Source organism: Trachurus japonicus, chromosome 5 (genome assembly GCF_045865225.1).
Source record: "Trachurus japonicus isolate A0001 chromosome 5, Traja_1.0".
NCBI classification, from domain to species: Eukaryota; Metazoa; Chordata; class Actinopteri; order Carangiformes; family Carangidae; genus Trachurus; species Trachurus japonicus.
This window is the reverse complement of record NC_140911.1, coordinates 4942039-4953798: the sequence shown is the minus strand read 5'-3', so window position 1 is coordinate 4953798 and position 11760 is coordinate 4942039. Positions and strand designations below refer to the sequence as shown.

The 11760-nt window shown below is 39.0% G+C and overlaps 2 protein-coding genes across 2 annotated transcripts in view; both read left to right on the top strand.

Moving 5' to 3' along the window:
• The window catches only part of LOC146986858 (urocanate hydratase-like), a 78755-nt gene that overhangs the window by 2456 nt on the left and 64539 nt on the right, over positions 1–11760 (top strand). The gene's annotated exons all lie outside the window — the stretch shown is intronic.
• On the top strand, positions 557–10307 carry LOC146986862 (uncharacterized). The gene is made up of 9 exons (XM_085777980.1): positions 557–678; positions 2773–2910; positions 4225–4311; positions 5620–5704; positions 5785–5842; positions 6052–6109; positions 7294–7453; positions 8777–9033; positions 10134–10307. The coding sequence occupies exons 1-9, from the start codon at positions 571–573 to the stop codon at positions 10266–10268; spliced, it is 1086 nt and encodes a 361-aa protein (XP_085634106.1). The 5' UTR covers positions 557–570; the 3' UTR covers positions 10269–10307.

Below are 11760 nucleotides of genomic sequence, written 5' to 3'. Positions count from 1 at the left end.
AGGAAGAAGTAAAGACGAAGGAAGGGAGGAAGGCAAAAAGGATTGTGGAAAGAAGGAAGGGAAAAGGGAAGGAAAGAAAGATGGAGGGAGGTAACAGGTCAACTGGATCAAAAGAGGAAGGAAGAAGAAGTAAGGATGAAGGGAAGGAAGGAAGGAAAGAAGCAAGGGAAAAGGGCTTGTGGAAAGAAGGAAGGATGGAGGAAGTGAACAGATTGGGTCAATTTGACCCAGAAGGACAACATAAATGAAATTTTAAAAAAACATACAGTATACATGAGGTGAGACTGTGAACCAGAGCCAATCAGAGGAGAGTTCAACACAAAGTTAGTTTCTATCTGTTTCACTGTCTCTCCCTCCGGCTTCACGCTGCACCGACCGACCAACCGACGCTCACTTCATTTGGTTACTGACTGACTCTGTGTACAATGAGTCCAGTGGATTTGCATCAAAGCAGTTTCTGTTACAGGAGGAGGAGGAGGAGGAGGGTGAAGGTGAAGCTGTGACTCTGAGGAAGGAGAAGGAGAAGGAGAAGGAGAAGTGAACAGTCACCACGGCGACCAGGTGGTGGTGATGATGGCGTCCTCTCTGGTTCCTGGGTGTCTGGTGATGAGCGACCTGCTGACGATCCGGGAGAGAGGAATCCTCTTCACGCTGCTGCCGCCGGCGCCGCCATGGACGGTGAGTTCAAGTCCCTCAGGTAAACCACACTCAGACTCAGGTAGGACCTTAATAAACTCTTTTAACATTAATACACAGTTAGAAATATGATGAAGAAAAACAGAAAAAGTGTTACTACCCTCATGTACTGTAAATGTAATGTATATATTTATATATATGACATTAATGTACAGTTAAATGTGTAAAAATTTAACTGAAACTGGTACAAGTCCATATATTCACATATTTAACACATACTGTACATCTGTATGTTTATATTTATGTAGGTCAGTGTTTGTTTATATTGTCACATATGTTACATATTAATAATATACATGACAGTTTATTGGTATTATAAACAGTTCAAAAGTCTGAGACCAGTTTCCCAGAATGTAAATATACGTCAGCATCACTGTGGACACTATAAAGAAAAATATACAGTAAATAAACATTTAGAGTTTTTATTGGCTTGCTTAACTTGAGTACATACATTTAATAAGTATTTCATTTAATTTATTGTAAATATATATAATCACATCATCTTGTATGAAAAATCCTAATATAGATACTGTATGTTCATTATATAAAAATAAAGAAATGTTACTATTGTTTTTTGTTTGTTATAAAATATAATCTTCATGTATCCAGAGGATGCCTATGAATGAATGTATGAATTTCCCTTTGAGGATTAATAAAGTAATTCTTATTCTTATTATTCTTATATGCGTATATGATAATCCAGGTGACATCACTCTGTGTATAGGAACTATATGTTTACATTACATTACATTACATTATGTTACATTTCTGTGTGGGTAAAACTTAACTGTTGAAAATCTTCAACTTTAATAAAAATAGTGTTAGTTGGAGAATAGAAATCTGTAACTTGGTTCCTCCTCTCAGCTCTTATGGTGTGTTGTGTTTCCTCTCAGCTCTTATCAGAGGAAGCTGCAGCATGAATGGAGTTTCTGTTCAGCCTGATTTGTTTAGTGATGGTGTTTGTTTTTCCTGGAGCGTGTACGTGCTCAGAGCTGTGACACGACTCGTTGTTCGTCTGACGCCGTTTACGACAGGATGAATGATCACTCACTGATCAATAAACAGGTGCCAGTTCTGAAAGATCCTGGATCTTATTCACTTTACACACAGTCAAGTCTTAGACAACAGAGAGTTAGAGATTAATTAAAGTAAATATGAAGAAATGAACCAACCTGTGTTACTTTACATGTTTTCATCATCGATCTTTGTCTAAATCGACATTTTGATGAAACTGGACAAACAGAAACAAAGAAATATCGGATTTTTAAAAGAATATTTAATGTTTTTTGTCAGAATATAACAAAATCTGTTCAGCAGCTCCTTCAGAGAACATTAAAGGGATAGTTCAACATTTTGGCAAATTGTGCCCATTGCCATAATCCATATAGTCATAGCAGTAGGTTCGTTACCTTTAATTGTCGGTGCAAGCTATTTTTAGAACGGCGGAGCAGAGCCGTGAGCTGCTCAGAGCTACGCTACGGAGGCTCATTATGGGATTTCTTGGTTTCCCTCATCAAACTCATCAAATACACAATCCAACAACTCCACAACGCTCTGGTGGACAAGTTGTGACCTGCACATTCACCACGCTATGAGATAATAACACAACGTTACCACACAGAGTTGTTGTAGAGGGAAATACAGAGACTGTTGATGAAAAACTGTCCCTGAAGGCAACGCGCATCAGCGGTTTTGCATGAATTTCCCTCCGTAAATAACAACCTGACACACACACACACACACACACTGTAAATAAAGTACAAAAAGATTTGGATAAATGGGGAATTCATATTGCAGGGCGGCGGTGGTACAGTGGTTACTCATAGGGTCAGCATGGGTGTGTGTGTGTGTGTGTGTGTGTGTGTGTGTGTGTGTGTGTGTGTGTGTGTGTGTCCTCACACTTTATCAGCTGGGTTTGGTTCCTGCACAGATAAAGAAGATGGATGGATTAATCCAGAGACTGAGCAGATACAGATGCACAAGAGTTGTTTTTTGTGTTTTTTTTTACTGTATCGTCTATAAAATCAGAGAGTAAATGTGTGTCTGTGTCGTTGTCGTGGTTGTCGTGTGTCTCAGCTGATTAAAACCACGGTGGCTCAGGTGCTGGAGGCCCGAGACGAGGCTGCGGGCTGGAGTCGGGTCGGCTGCGGTGTCGTCTGTCTCATCGAGGACGAGTCTGTCCACGCATTCTACCTACGTCTGTACTGTGTCAAGGTGGGAGCGCACACACACACACACACACACACACACACACACACACACACACACACACACACACACACACACACACACAAACATGTGACAGCTTCCTGTTGCTCTCATTGGTTCACTTCACAGGTGAGAGTACTAAGGCAAACCATTTTAACATTTAAAAGCCAGACTGGATGTGTTGCAGATATCTGTGACTGAATTACGACTAGTAGTAATTCCAGTTTGAGATATCTACAGTTTGATTCTGACTAGTCATAGATATATTTAATTCAACTCAATTAAAGATATTTACATGTCCCTGCTCAGATATCTGTAATTACGTTTCGACTGGTCAAAATGATGTTGTAGATATCTCAAATTGGAACTAGGAATAGTCATAATTTAACTATAGATGACTTTATGACTTTATAGGACAAAAACTGTTTAGTGAGGTAGATCCAAATAACGGATTTGTGTGGTTAGACGATGCTGAGAAGCTAAAACATCTTTTTCAGTTGAATATATTTGCATTTTCTTTATTTATTGAAAAGACTTGGGCAATGAGACGAAGAGCGATGTACAGATGAGAACTGAAAGTAATCTGAAATTGTTTGTTTATGTGTCACACCTGTGTGGCGGGTAATACCAACAGGAAGGACTGTCCAGTTTTTGTATTTGTCAGTAAATGTGTCGGATGGGCCACAGTGGTGGCATGACACGAAAATAAAAATTCATTTATTCATTCAAATTCATTGTAGATATCTATTATCAAGTTATATTTGATTAATTCTTTATTTCAGACCCAATGGGATCCATATCACAATAAAAAAGAGACAGAATAAGAATTATAGATACCTTGAACTTAGTTTTGATTAGAGATATCTGAAATTTTCATTTCGCCTATTCAGAATGTAACTACAGATATGTTGAATTAGAGTTTTGACTATAGGCAAAATAAAACAACATTGCAGACTGAGGACAAAGACTTGTCATAATGACCTTTGAGATATCTGTAACTTTCATTCTGCCTGGTCAAAACTGAATTACAGATATCTCTATATGTCGTTTAGACTAGTCACAATCACGTTACAGATATCTTGAATGAAAAATCCAACTATTCAAAATGTAATTACAACTAGTCAGAAAGACGTTGTTGATATCTACAATGTTAATTCCGGATAGTCAAACTTAGCTTTTAAATGTTAAATCCGCTTGTCATTACAGTATCACTTTATATCTGCCTTGATGTAGGACCTTTGACATTTCTGTATTGCTGGTTGTGTTTGAACGTCTCCTCATCATGTTATGTCTGTTGTTTCGGTGTGTCCCTGAACGCAGCGCGCCAAGTTGCTGTGGGAGCAGGAGCTGTACGTCCCCTTCAAGTACACGGCAAGCCGCGCGTTCTTCCACACGTTCCCTGCAGACGTGAGTGACTCTGTGTTACAGCATCAGACTTAGACTTAGAGATACTTTATTGATCACAAAGGAAATTCAACTATCCAGTAGCGCACACACATGTGCTAATATATTATAATAAATATCAAACTCTTTATTTCAGACACATAGTCCACAATTAAGAAAATTAAAAGACAGACAAAGGATGGGAGGAAGTACATTATGCAGTACCATTGCCAATAAAAATACACAAACCATTCTTTTATTATAAATCCTACATTTTAGAAGAGATCTATCCTTTTAGATTTTTAGATTTTATTTTTATTTTTATCCCTAACTTTAACTATTTTTTGTACCTTTATGTCTGCACCTGACAGCACAACAAGTTCCTTGTGCTGTTAACTGACCTTTAAAAATAAAATAAAAACATTTCTGATTCTGATTCTGAATAGCATATCTTATCATGTCATATCATATATTATAATACAGTGGTTTGGGAGAGCAAAATAAAATAAAGTAAGAAAAAATATACACATAATATATTACATCCAAATAAATTATGAACATCAACATGTTACGAGATAAAATACTAAAATTAGAATAAATAGAAAAAACTGTGTCAAATTAAATATGCATAATGTATAAACCAGGGGTCTCAAACTCCCGGCCCGGGGGCCACATCCGGCCCACGGCCCCCCTACATCCGGCCCGCGTCTTGACGTAAAAAGTAAGGCTGTCAAAGTTAATGCGTTAATGCACTATTTTTTTTAATGCGCGATGCGCTAACCTCGGACCGCTCCGTAGTTTGGGGAACCAGAGAAGCTGCTTCTCTCCAGACGTGACCACACAGACAGGTATGTGTGCGTGTCTGTCTCTCTCGCTGTGTGTGTGTGTGTGTGTGTGTGTGTGTGTGAGTTAGCTACTACGGTTACCGCGACGCTCCTGTCCCCTGGATATTTCTGCAGCTGGATTTATTGTGTGTATATGGATTGTGTGTGTGTGTGTGTGTGTGTGTGTGTGTACGTATGGGAGGGTCGGGGGGGGGGGGTCTTATAATGTTACAGAAAACCTGCATATGTTTTTTCTCCTCTACACTAGAGAACTTGTTCTTCTTGTCACCAAACGAGGCTGCTCTCTCTCTCTGACAGCTGATTTTTAATTAAATACCATGAGGCTAGAAACGTCCAGATCTGGATGTTTCTTATGCTTTCCATTAATCTTGCTGGTATTTCAAGCAAAAAAGAAAAAGATATGATTAACTCAGGAAATTTTGAGATGAATCGCGATTAAAAATTTAAATCGAGGATTTCACCGGTTTAAAGTGTATTTTTTTCTCAGGGTTTCCAGGTCGGCTTCAACTTTGCCGATGAGACGGAGGCCAAAGAGTTTGAGCTGTCAGTGAAAGCTGCTCAGGGACAACAAGGTGAGGACAACAACAGTAACAGTAACAACAACAACAACCTGAGCAGAGGTTGAACTGGTTTCACTCGTCTCTGTTCACAGAGAAGTTCATGACGGAGACCGAGACGAACACGGAGACAGTGAACGCACCAGAGTCACGGTGAGAACAGCAGCAGCTCAGAGAGAAGAGAGAGACGATTCAACAGCTGCTTCACTGTTTATTCCTCCTTCTCCTTTTCCTCCTTCTCCTCCACCTCCCCTTCTTCTTTATCTTCCTTCTTCTCCTCCTCCTCCTTTTTTCCTCTTCTCCCTCCTCCCTGTTCTCCTTCTCCTTCTTTTTCCTCCTCCTTCTCCTCCTCCTCTACTCAGGGACGAGTGTTTCCCAGACGAGGCCCCAGTCAGCGTCTCTCCTCCAGCCTCCAGCTCAGTGAGTCAACATGATAAAACCATCACCAGTCAGACACAGACACAGACACAGACACAGACACAGACACAGACACAGACACAGACACAGACACAGACACAGACACACTGTTCCTACAATTCACAGTGTTAAAAGAAAGACTACAGTTTAGGCGAAAATAGTGGAAAAATAGTTGTTGAGACAGATTGACCTTTGACCATGTGACCTTTATATTTTGTAGATAGGCCCAAACCTAGGTCTAAATGAAAGCTGGGATTGTACACTTTAAAATGCTACCAAACATGCCCTCATCACATATGAGTAAAGGTCTGAAAATGAGCACAAAACAAGATATGCCCCCTGCGTTCAGAGGCCTATTTTTTGCAGGGGGTTGCTAACTTTATGAGCTGATAACTGTCAAAAAGCTACCACTTAGGATGGGTTATCATACCAAAATATCATCTATGGACATGTACCTTTTCAAAAAATGTTACTAGATTTTGCCACCCTGAGTGGTACCAAAATCTGGTCTGGCCCATGGACTAACAGTCTAATGACTCTAATGAACCAGTCAGTGACTGTGTGTGTGTGGTGTTGAGTTCAATCAATCAATCAATCAATCAATCAATCAATCAATCAATCAATCAATCAATCAATCAATCAATCAATCAATCAATCAATCAATCAATCAATCAATTTGTTTATTTCGGGCATGTCAATTTAAATCATCATCATCATCTTCATCTTAGTTCAAATAATACTGTACAATACACATGGCCGAAAGAGAAAAGCGGGAGAAGCAAAAGCTGATCTAGTCCCGCCCCCATTACCCACAGAATAAAAAATCTTTATCATCTTTTCTTTTCTTTTGCTTTTTTTACATTTTGACATAACATTCTTTTACTTATGACATTTTGACATAACGTGTTACAGCAGTAGGTAGTATACAGAGCTGAAGTCTAGCTCTAAAGTTTACGTGTGTGTCTGCACATATGTGTCCATATTAGTCCGTCATGAGTGAACAACAGTCTCGTCTTGTAGCCTGACATGTCACAAAGTCACAGAACGGTCCAATCGACAGAGAGCAAAAGTCCAGTGTACTTATTATTTGTTGGGATGGTGTGAGAGCCCTTTTATGCCATTTTTCTTTTATTCATCCATCTCCTCTGCAGCCTTCGCCACGCTTAACTTCGCCATATCCTCCCGAGTTCAAGGACCTGGACCTGGACCCGGCCGTCAGACGACTGCTGCTTCAGGCCAAACTCCCGGTGGAGGAGCTGAGAGACAAAGACGTGGCCGAGGCCGTCGACTGCATCATCACCAGATTTGGAGGCCTGAGGGCCGTGCAGGGAGCGCTGAGGGGCCGAGGTGCTGCCGCTCTACAGATACACTAACACTATAACAGTCTGATACTATTAAAGGGACAACGAGGAGTTTCTATTTCGTTATAAAAAAGTCTCACGTTAATGTGGATGAATCTACGTTACCACTTGTTAATGGTCCATTTTCTATAAATATATGGTTTTGTCTCTATGGTTATTTTGTTATTATTAGTGGTGGTGGAAATGCTGGGCGAGTCGACCAGCGTTTCTTTACTTTCGGTTTCGTGGCGAGTCATGAGAATAACGCCGCCGAATCTCCGTTTATGGTGGGAACTACGACGGTATGTGATCGTCTTCCAACCTCTGACTTTAATTCTTGATGAATGAAAACATGAGTCTGTCTTGCGCCGGTCAAAGACTGTCACGGTGCGGAGGCTCATAAATGTAGTGTGGAAACACTTCGCTTTTCCAAAACTCCTCGTTGTCCCTTTAACTAGTGTTGTAGTCCTGAGTCCACATCTACAAGGTCTTGGTCTGGTCTCGATTGACCTCGAGTTACATCTGAGAAAGTGAAAGTATAAATACAGTTGTTTAAGATTGTGCGTGGTGTTTTTAATCATAATTTTAAAAAGAATAATAATTAGTTTAAAAAATATACTTAATTACTCAATTACTAGACATTTCAGGCAACCCCATTTGAATTCCAGGCGACCTCACGTGGGGTCCCAACCCCAAGGTTGAAAAACACTGGTTTATTTTAATTCATAAGGAAAGCAAGTTATTGCTAATACTGGGCACTTTTTAGTTGTTTTGTTTGCACTTTGATTGGTGCCTGGGTTTAGATCTGATCAAGATGTTTAATTTTTATTTCAGAAGTGGAGTTAAGTATTGCCACTACCCCAGTTTCTGTTCAGTTTAGGCTTTTTTCATTGTTTTTACACTTTTTTGATGTGCCTGTGTCAAACTTTAAAACCATAAGATGCTGAAAATGTCTGGCCCAGATACATTTCCTGGTTTTTAAAATGTGGCACAACTGAATTTGTAATTGAATAGCCCTTTACTAAAGTATCTGCTTGTGTTAAACCATCTGAAAAACAACAGTGGGAGGAGACTTCAGCAGGTTCTGTGCTGTGTTCCTCTGTTCAATCCGAACTTTGTTTACATTAAATATGGTTTAGATTTTACATCAAATCATCTTTTCTTTGTAGCTGAGGAGGAATAACTGAAAATGGTCGCTCATTGGTTTGTTCTCGGTCTCAGATTAGATGGTCTGGACTACAACACTAATATTTATACTGTATATTTATGTATAATAGTGTTTAAAGGTGATTCATGAGGTTTACAGTTGATTTTCTGGAAGGGTTTACAGGTCTGGCCTCTCAGACGCTGCCACGATCTGCAGGAGCCTCCATCTCCACCGCTCTGAGGAAAGGTCCTTTACCCCCGGTTCCTCCCACCACATTCACCTCCTCCTTCACCTCCACCTCCTCCTTCACCTCCTTCACCTCCTCCCTGCAGATGCCACCTGGACCGGGGGAAGTGGACCAGCTCCACATTCCTCCTCCTCCAGCTGCTCCAGCTCCAGTTCTTCCAGAGAGGATCAGGAAGAGCGCCAGTTTCAAATATGTGAGACGACATGTTGTGGTTGTTGTGTAAATATATGTGTGTTTAAAGGGATACGCCAACATTTTTTTTTTCGTGTCTTGCCTCACTCCCGAGTCCATGACCAGCAGATAGACACCATCCTTTCGACTGTGCGTGCAGTAACAAGGGAGATAGAGCCTTATCGCCCGTAATTAGCTTAGCTCAAACGCTGGAAGTGTATGTGTAGTGTTAGCCTGCCTTCTACCTAAAGTCGCTAATTAGCTTAGCTCAAACACTGGAAGTATATGGGTAGTGTTAGCCTGCCTCCACCTAAAGTCATCAGAGAAACTCTTCAACAACTCTAAACGGAAACCGGTGGGCCGATCTTCGTCTCAGAGCTGACAAAACTCTCCGGTAAGGCATCTTGAGCGGTCAAATGCCACTAACGGGACGAGGTCGGTCAAAACGGAGGGTTCATCTCAAGCAAAGACGGTTTATTGTGGTTCAAGCTAGCTACATCGAGGGTAGGTTAGCTTCCTATTTCAAAGTAAAAGCACAAATTCTACCGTCATGGTTTTCTGTATGTAAAGGGCAACGGGCGTTTTATTTTGTGAAAGTAACCGGAAGTGCGTTGGTCACTACGGCTAGCTTGAGTAGCGCCGAATTCGTCCGAACAAAATTGTAAACAGCTGGTATTTAGACAAATTAACGACACACTGCTGATCTAAACGGCTACTTTCTCACCTAAACATGTTTGAAATGTCGATAAAGTGATATATTTACAGAGTTTAGAGCTAAAATGAAATCAGCTTCTGACGGCTGATTTCGGCTCGGGTAGGAGGCAGGCTAACACTACCCATACACTTCCAGTGTTTGAGCTAAGCTAATTAGCGACTTTAGGTGGAGGCAGGCTAACACTACCTATACACTTCCAGTGTTTGAGCTAAGCTAATAACGGGCGATACGGCTCTATCTCCCTTGTTACTGCACGCACAGTGGAAAGGATGGTGTCTATCTGCTGGTCATGGACTTGGGAGTGAGGTGAGACACGGAAAAAAAAAGTGTTGGTGTATCCCTGTAAAGTGTGTGAGTGTGACCTGCTGACTGACCTCTGACCTTCTCTGTGGTGCGATCGGGGTCAGACCGGTTCCTCGGCTGATCGGGACAGAAGTGACCTCATCCTGGCGGCGCTGAGAAAAGTCTTGATCCAGAAACAGCTGAGATGCACGAGCGCACCTGAAGGCAACGAAGATCTGAGTCACACGCACACACCGTGATGATGTCATTAACCTGCTGTTAGGCTCATTTACATATGAAGTTACAAAAAAAAAAAACATATGAAGTTACATATACAGTATGTATGTATAGCATATACAGAAAAACGTAGTAAATTTGTTGATGTGCATAGGCTATATTGAAAATATCTGTATTATTATTTTTCATATTGTAGAACATATATATATTAACAATATTTAAAATTAAATATATTTGTCAAAGTTTATTTCAGTTCAAGTTCAGTTTCATTTTGACATAAATATCCAGCCCGTATCTATATTTATATTTATGTTTATGTAGGTTTTTCTACATTTATTCATCTAAATATGAATTTAATTTAATATAACTCATATGGTTTCAACATCTTATTACATATGAAAAATCATAATATAGATATTGTTAGTACGTTTTTTGTTTTTTGTAACATATGCAGCCACATCACTCTGGATATAGGTGATAGATATATTACATTTCTGCATAGATGCACCTACTGAATTTCCATATATGACAGATATTTTATTGTAGACATATGTTATATTGCTGTACAGTAGACTGTCGGCATATATATCACATGAATATATTTCCATCCAAACCCTGTTAATATGAGCTATAAACAGTCATGTTTAAACTGATTGAGAAATAAATCAGAAAACATATAGAAACATAGAAAACTGTTACCGTAAATGTGTGTTGATTTAATAAACCCACATAAATAAATTAAGTACACATAGTTAAAATGAATGGTTAACTTGTTTTAACATGTAAAACTCATCTTATAATATATTTACTATATGTATTTCACGTGTTATACAGTGGTAGTGACTTCTCTCCTTATAGGCCTACTGTATGTGACATCATCAGTCTGCGTGTTATATTCCTATGTAATAGAAATGTCAGAAACAAACTCAACATGTAGTTTGGCTTTGAGACACATTAAACTTGCAATTTGCATGCAGTATATTCAATATGATGTGAGTTATTACCTCATTGTTTTGAGTCAGTAAGTAATTTTTTTGAGATAGTATCTCATTATGTTTGATTAAGTAGGCCTATCACATTATTTTGAGGTAGTATCTCAATATTTTTGAGAAAGTGTCTTAGTATTTTGACTTAATTGCTCATTATTTTGACTTAGTATAGCTTTATTTTGAGTCAGTATCTCAATATTTTTGATTAGTATTTCATTATTTTGACTTAATTTCTTATTATGTTGACTTTGTTTATCATTATTTTTATAAAGTATCTAATTTTTGATAAAAATATCTAATTATTTTGACCTAATTGCTCATTATTTTGAGAAAGTATCTCATTATTTTGACTTTGTTTATCAATATTTTGAGGAAGTATCTCAATATTTTGAGTCAGTATCTCAATATTTTTGAGAAAATATCTAATTATTTTGACTCAGTATCTCAATATTTTGAATTAGTATCTCATTATTTTGACTTAATTTCTTATTATGTTGACTTTGTTTATCATAATTTTTATAAAGTA